The 14,128-nt window shown below is 41.6% G+C and overlaps 2 protein-coding genes and 1 long non-coding RNA gene across 3 annotated transcripts; 2 read left to right on the top strand and 1 right to left on the bottom strand.

Moving 5' to 3' along the window:
• Positions 1–6: 6 nt before the first annotated feature.
• On the bottom strand, positions 7–7,898 carry glb1 (galactosidase, beta 1). Its single transcript, XM_072385023.1, has 16 exons — positions 7,705–7,898; positions 7,140–7,309; positions 6,778–6,928; positions 5,327–5,387; positions 5,145–5,239; positions 4,850–5,030; positions 4,529–4,587; positions 4,322–4,443; positions 3,227–3,267; positions 3,040–3,152; positions 2,859–2,933; positions 2,664–2,753; positions 2,462–2,575; positions 1,525–1,656; positions 1,148–1,387; positions 7–654 (listed from the first exon to the last, which is right to left on the bottom strand). The coding sequence occupies exons 1-16, from the start codon at positions 7,768–7,770 to the stop codon at positions 403–405; spliced, it is 1,962 nt and encodes a 653-aa protein (XP_072241124.1). The 5' UTR covers positions 7,771–7,898; the 3' UTR covers positions 7–402.
• Positions 7,899–9,130: 1,232 nt separating this feature from the next.
• ccdc86 (coiled-coil domain containing 86) lies at positions 9,131–10,554 on the top strand. Its single transcript, XM_072385022.1, has 4 exons — positions 9,131–9,756; positions 9,996–10,125; positions 10,207–10,281; positions 10,374–10,554. The coding sequence occupies exons 1-4, from the start codon at positions 9,239–9,241 to the stop codon at positions 10,518–10,520; spliced, it is 870 nt and encodes a 289-aa protein (XP_072241123.1). The 5' UTR covers positions 9,131–9,238; the 3' UTR covers positions 10,521–10,554.
• A 2,662-nt stretch (positions 10,555–13,216) lies between these two features.
• LOC140305056 (uncharacterized) lies at positions 13,217–14,082 on the top strand. Its single transcript, XR_011915318.1, has 3 exons — positions 13,217–13,387; positions 13,503–13,569; positions 13,660–14,082. It is a non-coding gene; the product is annotated as an uncharacterized lncRNA (long non-coding RNA).
• The last annotated feature ends 46 nt before the right edge of the window (positions 14,083–14,128 follow it).

Genomic DNA, 14,128 nt, shown 5'->3' with positions numbered 1-14,128 from the left:
CTGAAGTATTAGAAAATCCCATTTTTATTTTTTGTGTTGCAAGGCACATCCATTGAAACCAATTTACAAGATCAGAATGCTCTCAGAATGAATCGGAACTATAGCTGATCGGAGGTAACAATTGTAAAACTCTGAACACACTGTTGTGTTTCACATGAAAAATAAAATAAAAAAAAATCAAAATAGCGTGGCTTTCATTGCCAATAATCCCTCTGAGAAGAGACAAGAGATTTTGAACACACGATCAGTGAGGTAGGGATGCACACAATCAAATAGATTCATACCCTAAAAAACTAAGTTCTACATAATACAGCTTAAAAAAAAAAAGATTTTGGCATTCATACACCAAGAAGTATAGTGCAAACTGATTCATTTTGTTTCAGCAACAGAGTTCCCTTATGATCACAGTATGTCCCCTCTAACAAACAGTCTCTGCTGCCTGTTGTCAGACAGGACTGTTGCGTTTAGGACTGGGGTGGCAGTGAACTCCACAGTGCACGGCTGGGAGCCGCAAGGAGCCCCCTCAAGCTCCAGGACAGTCACATTGTTAGCTACAGCTGTGCTGAGGATGTAGGCGGGGACGTAAAGAGTCACCTGGGGTCCTCGGGAGGGCCAGTAGCGCCCTAAATTGAAGCCGTTAATCCAGATCTGGCCCTAGAAGACACACATTCAAACACATTAAATTCATCTATTTGGTACTGCACTTGGGTCAAGTGTTTTCATAAATAAAAATAAGAAAAAAAAAAAACGACAAGAGATAGAGGGGGAAACTAATGAACCATGAAAGTGTAAATTTAACTCTACCAAGGGGACGATCTGACTGGTACTATGATAAGGAATATCTATGGTGAAGTAGATCCATCATATAGACATCATATCCAAATTATATGAATTGTATTAAATAAGAAATAGATTCCCCCAGTCCTACTAGAAATTACTCATATTTTTGAACCAGCCCTCCAAAATCAAACAATATCTTATGACATTAAAAATGCTCCATCAAAATATGTGGAGTTTGAAAAGGTGGAACTTGATTTGATTATCAGAATGAATAAATATAAATATTATTTTCATATTCCAAACAATATCTGGATCCTCTCTGGTTTCTCTTTGTCTCTCAGTTCAGTCTTAATGTTGGGTTACATGCCTTCCTCCAGTTGGGCAGCTTCACATAGGTGTCTTGAGGGAGGTCTGGGATGCCGTCGGGAATTGTGAAGCTTCCTCCATAGAAGGCTGGAGGGGATAAAACACCAGGCTGAGGTGAATCTGTCTGTTTGGGTGGATTCTCTCCAAGGAGGCCCTGTCTGACGACGTCATCAATGCCGAGACTGTACATGGTCCAGCGGGTGAGTGGGCGTCCTCCCAGAGTCAGATTGGACACCAAACCCTGTGACAAGAAAACCGAAGTTGAAAAAGTGAACAATTTCTGAATTGTTTCTGAATTTCTGAAACACAAGACAGCAAATCACACTGTCGCGGTTCAAAGGACAAACTTTAGCTTTGAAATTTAACTGGAAGAAAAACCTTGAAGTCATTTATGTATCTTCCGTAGTTGATTCGGCCCATATTCTCCACCAGTATGTCCACCTGACTGCCAGCCTTCCCTGTCACATTGATGGTTAGGACTTTGTTCCTTTCAAGAATCCCTGCAGCCACCTTGAGAATAAGCATTATTATATTAGCATGACTTGGAAAGAAAAGAAGCAAAAAAAATAATACAGAAATCCAGTCACAATCTTTTTTAAAGCCTAGTAAACTCATTGAGATCTAGTGCTGCATTTAAAGAAAGTTTTTCCAAAAACCCGAGTGTTTCCATGAAAACATTTTGATTCTCAGCCTCTGGAGAAACTAAAGGCATGAAATCAAAACCATTTAAAAGGTTACACCATCAGTTTTTATTGTAAATAACTGACTTTTATCAATATTTTTCAAAAATCTGAAAAATACTGAATACATGTGGTTTTTTCCACCCTTGGAAGGTAAAATGACACATATGTCACTCCAGGTCACAGCTTTAAAGCTTGAGTTGGTAGTTATATTTACATTAACATGATGATAAATTGTATGAGGAGCTCATGAGTTAAACTGCGTAACGTTCTGTGCTAGAATTAAATGTACAACAGGAGTCAAAGGTTCTGACACGCCTTCTCATCTGAAACTAAATTTTTTCTGGTTCCTCTTATGCTGGTAGAGCATGTCTCTGACACGGAAGCTAAAAAAAAAGACAAATGTATGACATCCAAGATCTACCATGGGGGAAAAAAACCTGTTAAATATTTAAGAAAACTAACTGTTTTATGTAGAAGAACTCAGAAAAAATGTCACTGGTGATGACACTTTAATAAGTACCAAGAAAGAACTAAGATTTAATAGTTTTATAGTGATGAGCTACAATAACGTTCCACATCCAACTGAGAAGGCATTACACGTGTCCGCATATAACATCTGAGGGTGAACTCACCCCGTCCACAGACACATACGCTCTGTCGTGGACCCCGTTCATAGGTGACGACAGAGGAGTGGGGCTGCTGCAGTTAACAGGCAGAGTCGTCCTATAGAGCACGTAACCAAAAGCCTGGAGGGCAGAAAGAGATACATCAGTGAAAGGACTAAATCCTCACGGTTTACTTTAAAAGGTCTGAAGGGAAAAGACTGCAAGATACCTGATCCAACTCCATGAAAGTCTGAGGATACAAGCTTTGGACAGGGCCAGAGATAGATAGCATTTCAAGAGCCTCTGATATGGTCTGGAGCTGCGGGTGGCAGAAGATCACATGTCATTACCAAGCTGTAATGAAACAGAATAGATTGTCATAGTATTCAAGGCGGTAGTAGATTATATCAACACAGAGGCCTACCTTCTTCATTGGAACAGCACCATATGCGAACTTCGGGGTTGTTGGGGGTATCGGTCCCTTCGGTACGTCACGGTGCTGTTTCAAGAGGCGGCATTAATTCTTCAAAATGACACATACTGGTAATAAGCTCGATTTCCACTGTATCTGAATAACACAGTTACTTTCGCTGCCCAGTTCCTACCATTTTGATGACCTCTCTGATGGCAAAGTATTTCTCTGTAAGGTCGCCCGCCTCTGTGAGCGGAGCGTCGTAGTCATAGCTTGTGGGCTGCGCAGCATATGGCGAGTTGGCACCTGAGGACACAGGTGGTCAGAAATTTACCAAAGGCAGGACTCAAATGACTTTGCTTTTTAAAAGGTGCACTCACCATTCCAATATCCAAAGTTTGTTCCTCCAATGAACATGTACCTGTGGGAGGAAGAGTGAAGGGGAGACGGAAATACTCACTAATTACAGATGTTATATGTTATGTTAATACAATAAGAAGATATGAGTTACTTTACCTCTGTGATTATGTTTTATATGGCTATCAAAGCTGTTTGTATGACTTCTAATCAATTATTCTAAGAACCTACAGATGTACAATAATTTCCTTATGTCATAGTTTCATTGCTTTATTCAGTATGAGTGAATTTCTACGATTTGGAACCAGCCTGACAATCCATCAGACACTGCCAATGTCGGCTGTACAAAAAGACAAACTGACTCTGGATCTCCTGCCTTCATTGGACTTCATTTATGTTCTTTTTTCCTGCTGATGGTGCAAAGTGTTAAAGGACTGCCAAAACTAACACAGCTCATCCTGAGAAGGGAAAAAATTATATGAGGACAAACTATCGTCCACCTTGTGGTAGAAGTACGTGAAAAGATCTACTGGCCATCACTGTGCTTTAAGGGGATGTCCCTTTGGTGGCTAAAAATATGTTCCTATCACAAGTGTGCATTTCTGGCACACTTGATGCCAGCGAATGCCAGTCAATACAACAGCTGTGCAGTGTTTTTAGTAAATAGTGGTTCAAATGCTCTTCTTGTGCATCTGTACAGTAAGAGTTTAACCTCATTTTACATTTTAAAAGCACAGGAACCTATTATGGGTGAAGCCATTTTTATAAGTAGGGAAACCAGTAAAGAATTAATTACAGAAGTTGTTTCAGGGAGTTTTTTAAATTTCCCCTAATCATCAACTCTTGAAAATAAGCACATTTCTAAAGGGGGTTTGGGCACCGTTTATGGTAGGATGGCTGTCGAGTGGTACGATACTTTCCCTCTTATGTTCTATGGAAGCAGTGGTGGTTCTTTTTAAAGAATAACAACACAGTGTCAAATATAACATTGTATTTATCTAATTTTAAGGCCTGATGAGGACCAGATGATTTTTTGATACTGCCACGACAAGTTAAGCCTGACTATTAAAAGAGGGCGCACCTTCTTCCAAACCCAACACAGGAATCTGCAAACTCACAGGTTGACATTCGCTCCCACAGTCAGAATCTGGCTGAGGGACTTGGCCACTGCAACAGACGACACAACGGCGTGACGGGATCCCCAGTGGTCCAGCCAGCCAGTGTAAAATTCAGAGTTCACCTGTGACAGAAGAAGTAACTTCATGAGCACCTGGGAGAAAATGTTTAAGTCGGAGCTTTGAAAATTCAATGAGGGAGATGCTTGCCAAAGGTCCGTGAGGTTCAGCGTGTCGCTGTGCACCAAAGGCGGCGGTTATATTTGAACCTGGAAAGGCGAGAAGGCAAATATGAGCTCGCGTTTATTTGCGCAGCTTCCTTCCTCGTGACTTCTGACTGATAGAAAATGTGACATTGAGCCACTGCAGACACACACAAGAAGCCGAGCTCAAACTAAGGACCGTTAATATGTTAGCTACAACAGGCTGCTTTTACAGAGATCTTTTCAACACATAATATTATTTTACATTTGAAGCATTACTTCACAGCAGATGTTACCCGTAAACTGCAGAGTGCTACATGACACTTACCTGGCCCGAAGTCTACAGTGGCATAGAGGCCTTGTATTGAGCCACACTTGAGGTAGTTCACCCCGGCACCATCTGTAGTGAACAGCACCACCTTGTCACCCAGGTGAGACCGGAACAGCTTGGTCAGATGACGCATGTAGCTGTAGTCACATGCAAAGTAACTGCCATATTCGTTCTCCACCTGTAAATAAAGGATATATATCCCACGTGAGTTTTCTTCTGAAATCAAAACCCCGTGTTGGGGTGTGACAGCAGGTGAAACTCATAGAACTGAGTCCAGAACCAGATCGCTCACCTGCACGGTGATGATTGGACCGCCGTTCTGATAGAGATAAGGCTTCATCATGGGTAATAACTTCCCCATCCATTTATCCACAGCGGCGATGTATTCTAAAATACACAGAAACTAATGTGTTGGCTACACTGCAGCATGAGCTACTGCCTCCATCTATCATGCTCCTTGTGTTTGCTGCTCACCGGGGTCTGAAGATCGCAGCACGATGTCTTTCTTTTTGAGAAGCCAGGCAGGCAGACCACCCTGGTTGGCAGAGTTACACAAACAATGACGGGATTACCAACAGAAAAGTCAACTATGTCGCATAACGTTGCTCCTAGGCTTCATTTAAACAGATGCTGCCTTTTGCAAAGTTGTAGCTTTGCCCTACCAAGAGCTCTGGCTGTGTTCATCTGGAATAAATGTCAGTTGCAACCGATTCTGCTGCACGTTGATGCGCCAAAAGCACAATTTATTTCCGCATAATAGAAATTATTTATATATAACATAAAAGAATGATATTGATGGAGAAGTTAATTTTACTAAAGTAACAGCTTGAGACATTTCCATGGATGCTGTCGTCCTTTCTGGTAACGCTGGTGGGACTTTATAAATGGGTGTGTCCTTCACATTCACTCCAACTTTTCCAGATTGCCATAATGACAGACTTTCATTGTTCCCAGAGGATGAATACGACAGCATTTGGTGATCATCATTTGGTGACTCAAAATCATAAGGAGAAATGTCTAGTTAAATACTAGTTTTAACACTATAATAGTTCCAATAACAAATGGCATTCCCACCTGCTTCAGTGAGCAAATTGTGCTATTTTACAAAAGCTAGCGTGCTCCTCTTTATGGAATATCATCACACTTAAGGGGTCCTATTCTACTTTATATTCTGTCATACTGTATATTGCAGATGATATCATAAATGCAAGAACTCCAAATTCAATATGGCCAGAATTCTAAATGTGGGGGTAAACGGGCAAAGGAACTGCAAACTTCTAAGCTCTTAGTTTCTAAAAGGTTCTCCTATTTCTCTGACAGTTTTCTGAAATGGTGTGCCGTTCTTGAAGAGGACTTTTTGTTCAGCCTTCCTCTTCAAGAGTAGCACATCCACTCAGTACAGGCTACCGTTTACAAGCACCTGATGTTGTCCTTTGGCAGGCTTCCAGAGGGTGGAGTATCAGAGGACAGGCTGCATAAAGCACCAAAAGGAGAACAATTAGAACTTTTTTTTAGAACTGTGAATTATGCAAATCTACTTTTGCGGAGTCGCAGAATCCTAATATAGAGCAGGAAATTGGCAAGTTCGGTCCTATCCGAGCAAAGATGGTGAACATGGCCCTCGTTAGCTTTGAGTCAGTATATAAGCATGACCGGTTATTCAAGGTACAACCTTACATAGCAGCCAGCTTGGGAGTAGACTGCTGTTAAAAACTTCATCCAAGTCTTCTTCGTCTTTTACATTTGATATGATCTTGTACCCAGCTCACATGGGCCGGTATCCCACAGTCGTGACATGGCCACATTTTCACTGTAAGATCTATGTATTGCTGACACAAAGTAAAGTTCTGAGTTTCTGACCTGTCTCTGAAAATCCCCCCACAAAACAACCCAAAGTGAAAACATTTACTGAGAGCTCGGCTTACCATGTCCCACTCCGCACATATGTAGGGCCCTGGCCGAAGGATGACCAGCAAACCAATGTCCTGAGCCAGCTTAAGGAAATACTCCACATCTCTCTCCTCGCTAAAATTGTACTGGCCTGGAAACTGTTCATGGTAGTTCCAAGGAATGTAGCTGCAAAGTGATTAAAGAGTCAGCAAAATCCAGTGATTGTTACAGTGTTGCTGGATTGCTCAGAGCTAAATTGGTTGATTTATATATACACACAACATATCCTTCTCTTAGATGGTAATTATGTAATCTGATTTTCCAACTACTTTCATATCAAGAGCCCACCGTCAGACACAGGTGTGCAGAGAGTGACTGTAATGAGAAGCAAACCTACATCTGGATGGCATTCAGTCCTGCCATGTACATCTTCAGCAGCCGATCTTTCCAGTAGACTCTGGGGATCCTGCCGTAGTGGACGCTGCCTGATATGTAACGAAACTTTTCCCCATCTTTACGGAAGCAGTCATCCTTGTAGTCCACGCTGAACGAAGGAGCTGCACCGATCTGCAAGTGAACGCAACATCATGTGACACACAATCAACAGGCTGTGCACCAGGTCAGTCGCGTATGACACAGGATCACGTGACTCCAGGATGTGTCAGTCACATATTTTTTCGGGTAGATATGTTTCGACACATGAAATTGTTTCCACACCAATATATTTACTGTTTTAAAACACGAGAATCAAAGCTCTGATTATTGTTTAGAATCTCCTAAAACTCTTGATTCAGAGCAATTACGAGTGTTAGTACTGGAAAACAAGCATAAAGTATAGCGTAAAATGTGTTTTTGTGTTTATGGCGAAGGTTTTTAAGAAGAAATCCCACAATCTGCTCTTTTGTCCACATACATAGCTATACGTCTATCCTGCAGTGGCAGAGAGACTTGGATGCACTTACTGATTGACCTAACAGCAGCAGCAGATGCAGCAGAGGCAGCAGGCTGCCAGCTGTGAGCACAGACATGATGAGTCCTCTGACGATCCTGCTGCTCCTTCTCAGGTGCGAATCTTTGTCAAAGCCGGTCGCAGTGAAACATTTACCTGCACACAGCCAGCAGCGGTGCCTTCTTCCCGACTGCACCGTGATGTTATCAATCAGCGGCAGCTGGAGTTGCGGAAGTAAAGTCATGTGATACAGTGACAGTGAGTTTTTTGGTCAGCAGGCGGCAGTATAGCGCAGTTTATTCGCGAGGCACGTTGGATGATGTTCAATGAAGTCATCGTTCAAAGTGGCAACTCGAAGCAAAGCGGGATGGATTCAGTTTTCAAGCGTTTAACCTGCTCTTTAAGTTGTTTTGACGATGGAAGGGAACTACTCGTGAAGAACAAAGAAATATTATTTGACTGAAAACTAAACAAAAGGGCCTTTTAAAGGAATTCAGCTCATGGTGCAATTAATGAAACGTTGTATTCGCTTATAGTACGGGGAGGTGGTGGAGTTATTATTCAGAATATAAAATAAGAATCACACTCTTCCTTCTGAAGATGTCAAATGGAAAAATAGCACATTTTCTGTTTTCATTGGTGATTCTCAAAAGAGACTGGAATATAAATGGCATAGCCTCCCAAGATAATCTGCTGAATATGACTAATAAAATATTTCCAGTAAACAGGGATGAAATGTATTTTTTATTGTTTTATATTGTACTTTTTACTCTACTGCATTTACCTGACAGCTTTTGTTACAGGTTACTTTACAAGGTTTCTTCTTTGCATACAAAACTACTATTTTCATAGATCAGTATGAATGTAAACAGAGTAGTAGAGATGGCAGTAGAGTTGTATTGGGTAATCGATTGAGACTTGGTCAGAAACTGTTTGAATAATAATTTTGGACATTTCCCATTATAAAAGATAAAAAAACATTTCAAGCTTCCAGCTTTTTAACTATTCAGATTTGCTGCTTTGTCCAACTGAATGAAAACACCTACTAATTAACATCAGTAAAAGACAAAGATTGGGATGTTATTGCAGGGTTTCGCCTACATTCATTAAAGCAATTAGAAATACTACTTTTATATAAATGTATGAATGATAATATCGTAAGGAAAATGATTCAGTATTCCAAGTTTCCTTGTTGCATACTTTACTGAAGTATGTTTCTACACCTTCATTTCATTTCAGAACCTGCACTTTTAATGGAGCTTCTTTATATATTTAATTTTTTCACAGTGTTATATTTGTATTTGGCTTTAGTAAAGCCTTTGAAGTCATTCATGAATAATTATTCATGCAGTTCTTTGGTGGAAAATGTGAGCATTCAGCTTTGAAGTTCCTCCTTCACACCTGTAGGTGGCGGTAATGCGCTGCTGCGTTGATTATGACGTATTTCCGAGCCGGAAATAACGCGACGTATACAACGCTGGGAGCGATCACACGTGGATACAGGAGTTGAACATAGTTATGTACTGTTGTCAATTTAATTAGATAATATGTCGAAGAGAGTCAGGGTCGTTTCAGAGGAAGATACCGCTTCCAAAGCGGGAAAAGAAGAGGAGCAAGTCGAGGAGTTGCCAGCGGAGACCAGACGGACCCGCAGCGGCCGCACGGTGCGTACTCCTGCCTCACTGCTCGACTCGACAGCCCCGGTGAGGACTCCCAGCAGAAGGACGAGGAGGTCTGTCCTCCAGGAGCTGCCCGCGGTGGAAGAACAAAATACAATGGAAATGGAGCGGAAGCCTGAGAGTCTGGTAGAGGAGAAGTCCAACACGTCTGCGGACCCGGAGCCAACAGAACCAACAGGGCCGCTGAGCGAGCCTGCAGCAGCGGGTACAGAGAAAGCCGACGGCGGCATACAGAAGCATCTGTCCAGACCGGAAACGGTGCCTGCGAGCTCAGAGAGCATCCCAAAGAAGAAACCTCGCAAGGAACCAAGTGCCAAACAGATCCCGGTTGTTCCTCTGGGAAAACCGAAATCAGGAAGAGTGTGGAAGGACCGCAACAAACAGAGGTGAACAAACCGGGGAGCCTGTTTGTATGTTTCCTTCGCTAATGTTTTAGTGTGTTCATTAATTTCTGCAGGCATCTGATGCAGGACCAACTGATCTCCACTAAACTGTGGCCGAACGATGTTTTCACCATCAACTAGAATCAAAACTACACTTTTATTTTATTTTGGAACAGAATCCACTGTTGGATGGTCCCATATCTGATGTCAGATACCTGACTGATGTGATGTTTGTCCTCCAGGTTCTCTGCACTGGTGAGAGACAAACCGTTGTGCACTTCGTGGGAAAAGAAGATGCAGGCCAAGAGGGAAAAGGAGCTGGTGAAACAATATTCTATGAGGCTGAAAGATGAGAAGGCCCAAAAGAAAGAGGTAGAGTGTCACATGCCAGCTGCACCACTGTAATGCCCATGTTGATGTGTCTTTAATAAACTGTTTCCCCGCTGTCATTAGGAAAAGAGGAAAAGAAGAGAGGAAAACCTGAAACGGCGTGCAGAGAACGAACGCAAAGCGGAGATAGTTCAAGTGGTATGTTAACAGCTTCCTTCAGGTCTGATGATGGCCACGCGGTTGGAGACGTTTCCAGCTCACCTCTGTCTCTTCTCTCCTTTGTTTCGCAGATCCGCAACACGACGAAGATCAAGAGGATGAAGAAGAAACAACTCAGAAAAATCGAGAAGCGAGACACGCTGGCTCTGCTGCAGAAGTCACAGAATCAGAATGTGAAAACCAAAGCGCCGAAAAACAAAAAGCAAGATTTAACTTAAAGACTGTCTGACAATAAAAACATTTGTTTGGTCACATGTTGTGTCTTTGGACATCTTGACAGGATTTTCTGACTGTATGCAGGGGTGCAAATGTAGCACGAGGCTTACTTGAACCGAACATTCGTCATATGCCATATACCCATAAAAAGTATCCAATTGCAATTTTTGTAACATTTTTCTATTCAAATAGGATAAAGTCTTATAAAAGTGGATAAATGTCTCAGAATGTGAGAGTTATCTTGGTGAAATGTCTTATAACGTCTGCTCTTAAGGCTTTAATGTAAAACCTGTGGCTTTCTGTTGGTTGTAAATCACCAAGGAATCAAAACCTCAGACCTGAAATGCTAATTCCCGGAAATGGGTTTGTCTTCTGTCGGCTCCCAAGTCTCAGTGAAGACGTGTAAACAACCTGAACCAGGTTCACGCTCGGCACACCCATCGCCAGGTCATCGTGACCAAAAACACTGAAGTTGTAGAGTCATGTGTTGTTGCACAAAGCACCGATGCAGTTAGCCATCTGTCACCTTCACCAGTTGGATATGAGAAGTTCATGTTTGTCCACAGCGGCTGCTTAACAAAAGTGCTACATTCCTGTAGTAAAAAAAAAAACAGACAAACCGGCCTAACGACACAGACGCTGCACATTCAGCTTGTCGACCACATTAGGAAAACTGGTAAATATGGTGACGTCGGGTGTGTCCTAAGTGTGTTTCATTGCTCCGAAACTGATAAGATTGATTCATAAAATTTTGTAGGCTGCCCCACCTTTTAAAAAAGAAAAATTGTCATTGAGTTTACAATAGTTTAGCAAGTAAAAAAACGTTCTCGTTTTTTTTCTTAAACTTAAATTGTTTTTGATTTAAAAAGTTATAAAAAATGTTTCAGATCTCGACTGGGACAGTTTTAAAATTAGATCAAATTTTATGTATAAAACTCATTTAAAACAACCAAACTGTTGGATGCAATATAACACGTAATATCAATAGAAAACCTTAAAAAGTCAACCGAGACAGATTGATAGCATGTAAGGTTTAAAAGAAAGGAAACACAAGGAGAAGCCTATTAAAAACAACTTTCCCCGAAATTAAACGAAACTAAAAGTCTTAAATGCAGTTAAAAGTCGAGGAGAAGAGATAAGCTTTCAGCTGGGTTTTAAAACTTTCAATAGAAAGGTTAGATTTAAATGACTAGAAGGCCGCCCCACAGCTTTGGAGCTGCCACTGCATAGAGCACTAACTAACCTTGACAGTTTTTCAGAGGATCTAAGAGGTCTGGGGTTAGGGTAAGAGCAGGGGAGTGTGGAAATATACTCTGATGCCAACCTATGTAATCTAAACACAAACAAAATGATTTCAAAATCAATTCTCTATTTAATCCAGAGCCAGTGGGGAGATGCAAGATCAGGGATAATTACTACATTTGTCATTTTCAGTTGGGAGTGTGGCTGCTCACTTCTAACTGGCTGCAGACAGGCTAAAATAAGCTGCCAATACCCAAGTACAAGCAGTTACAACAATCCAGCTTTGAAGTGATAAAGGCCGTAATAACTGTCCCATCCATCCATCCATTTATTTTCTAAACCCGCTTAACCCAATTCTGGGTCGCAAGGGGGCTGGTGTATATCCCAGCAGACATCGAGTGAGAGGCAGAGTACACCCTGAACAGGTTGCCAGTTCATCACAGGGCCAACACAGAGACAAATGAGACAAACGACCATGACTGCTCCCAGTCCAGAACCTGGACTCTTTCACCATGAAGCCCTGCTGTTGTAATTACATGTGATACGTAGTTTAGTATTGTCTTGCTGAAATATTTAAGGGCTTCCCTGAAAAAGAATCTGGATGAGAGCCTATGTTATTTTCTTGTCTACCTGTAACAATAGCATGTCTTTAACAATAATACATACTGCAGCTGTATGATTTCCCTTCCGGGATTAGTAAAGTACTATTGAACTGAATAGAATTGAGATGAGCTGAATTAATATGTTCCTTATGTTCTATTGAGAATAAAACGTTGGTTTATGAAATATACAAATCTTCCGTACAGTGTACACAGTGGCACTACTTTTTCTTTTTTTATTCGGAATGAGGTTGGAGGTCCTGTTAGCTGTTGCCTTGGCAACAATTTCCCTGCTCCTCAGTTTATTCACATAAATAATACTCTGGCATTGACCGTCTTGACTGATTTTTTTTTCATGATGCGGGCAGAGTTGAATTTCTCGAAGCCAGCAGTTTAACACGGTTTCTGTTTTTTCCTTAACGTTTATTTTACAGTCTGACAAAAATGTTTCCAACTGCAGAGTGGGTGTTTAAGCTGTTCTCGATAAACAGAAGTCGTCAGGTGTGGTTAATGAGTGACAAAATGCTTTACTCTCTTAAAGTTTTTCTCACCTTAGACAACATACCAGCACTGATCAATGACAAATGACTTTTAAAACGAAGTACCTACGTAAATGGATTCATCACAAGACATGGCTTTGTAAGCTCAAGGCAGGGTACCTTTTCTTATCTGGAATCTCTTTCCATACATTTTATGTGATGTATTCATTGTTTAGACACTGCCTAAGCAGCTGGGGTAAAAAGATCTCACTCTCATATACACACTGCTCTCTTTGTGACCATGACAGCCACCTCCCTTTGTCACCAACCTCTTTGCTCTGTACTCCTTTCAGGTGTTCCAACCGGGGTCATGGTCTCTCTTACGTCATTTTCCAGGCCTGACATCCACCATATAAAAGCCAGGACTCAACTCAAAGAATGGATCAAAGGTGCACATCTGCGGCTCGAGAAGACTCACAACCAAGAAAAGAGGAAGCGGTTCCACCTTGACAACTGGAGGCAGCCACAGAATTAACATCCAAGCGTTTTGTAAGTCTTTCTCTGACTTATGGTTTAGATTTCTGCTTAGATAGAAGGTGAATTCAGTTCACTGTCTTGATTTGTTTTAATTTACGACAGATCTATTCATTTTTCTGTAATACAGAATTTTCAGTTGTGACAGATGGAGATGAAAATGTTTCTGGTCATTCTGACACAACTCCTGATTGTCTGTGAGTAATTTGACCTTTTTTTTTTTTTTTTACAACATGTGGCAGGTATTTGTCCTCCTTCAAACTGACGTTTCATTTGTCAAATCACAGCGAAGGCCCAGGCAACCACAGCTGCAGCCGCAACGACTGCTGCTCCCACGGCAACCGTGTCTGCAATACCGTCAACTATATCAGCGGTACCGACAACGAATGCCACAAACGCCGCCACAAACGCCGCCTCAAACGCCACCACAAACGCCGCCTCAAACGCCACCACAAACGCCACCACAACCAACACTGCTGCTGCTGTCACCCATGTAGGGATTGCATACACGAGCATGGCATTCTTCTGCCACCTCAGCATCGTACTCCCCAAGTTCTTATTCACAGTGTAATCTGACTGGTTGCCCTTGATAGTACTGCGGGGAGGCTGCCATTATTGTGGCACGATATCTCACCTTAATCACGCAGCATAACGAGAGATAATCACGATATGAAGAACTAGTGTCGATGGATTGAGAAATTCTAATGAGACAAGTTCTGCTTTAATAAAAGTGTTGAGTATAAATGTTTGTTTTCT

The sequence above is a fragment of the Leuresthes tenuis genome, unplaced genomic scaffold (genome assembly GCF_036924035.1).
Source record: "Leuresthes tenuis unplaced genomic scaffold, fLeuTen1.0.hap1 SCAF_4, whole genome shotgun sequence".
In the NCBI taxonomy this organism is placed as follows: domain Eukaryota; kingdom Metazoa; phylum Chordata; class Actinopteri; order Atheriniformes; family Atherinopsidae; genus Leuresthes; species Leuresthes tenuis.
The sequence above is the reverse complement of the archived record's forward strand: the minus strand, read 5'-3'. Positions and strand labels throughout refer to the sequence as shown.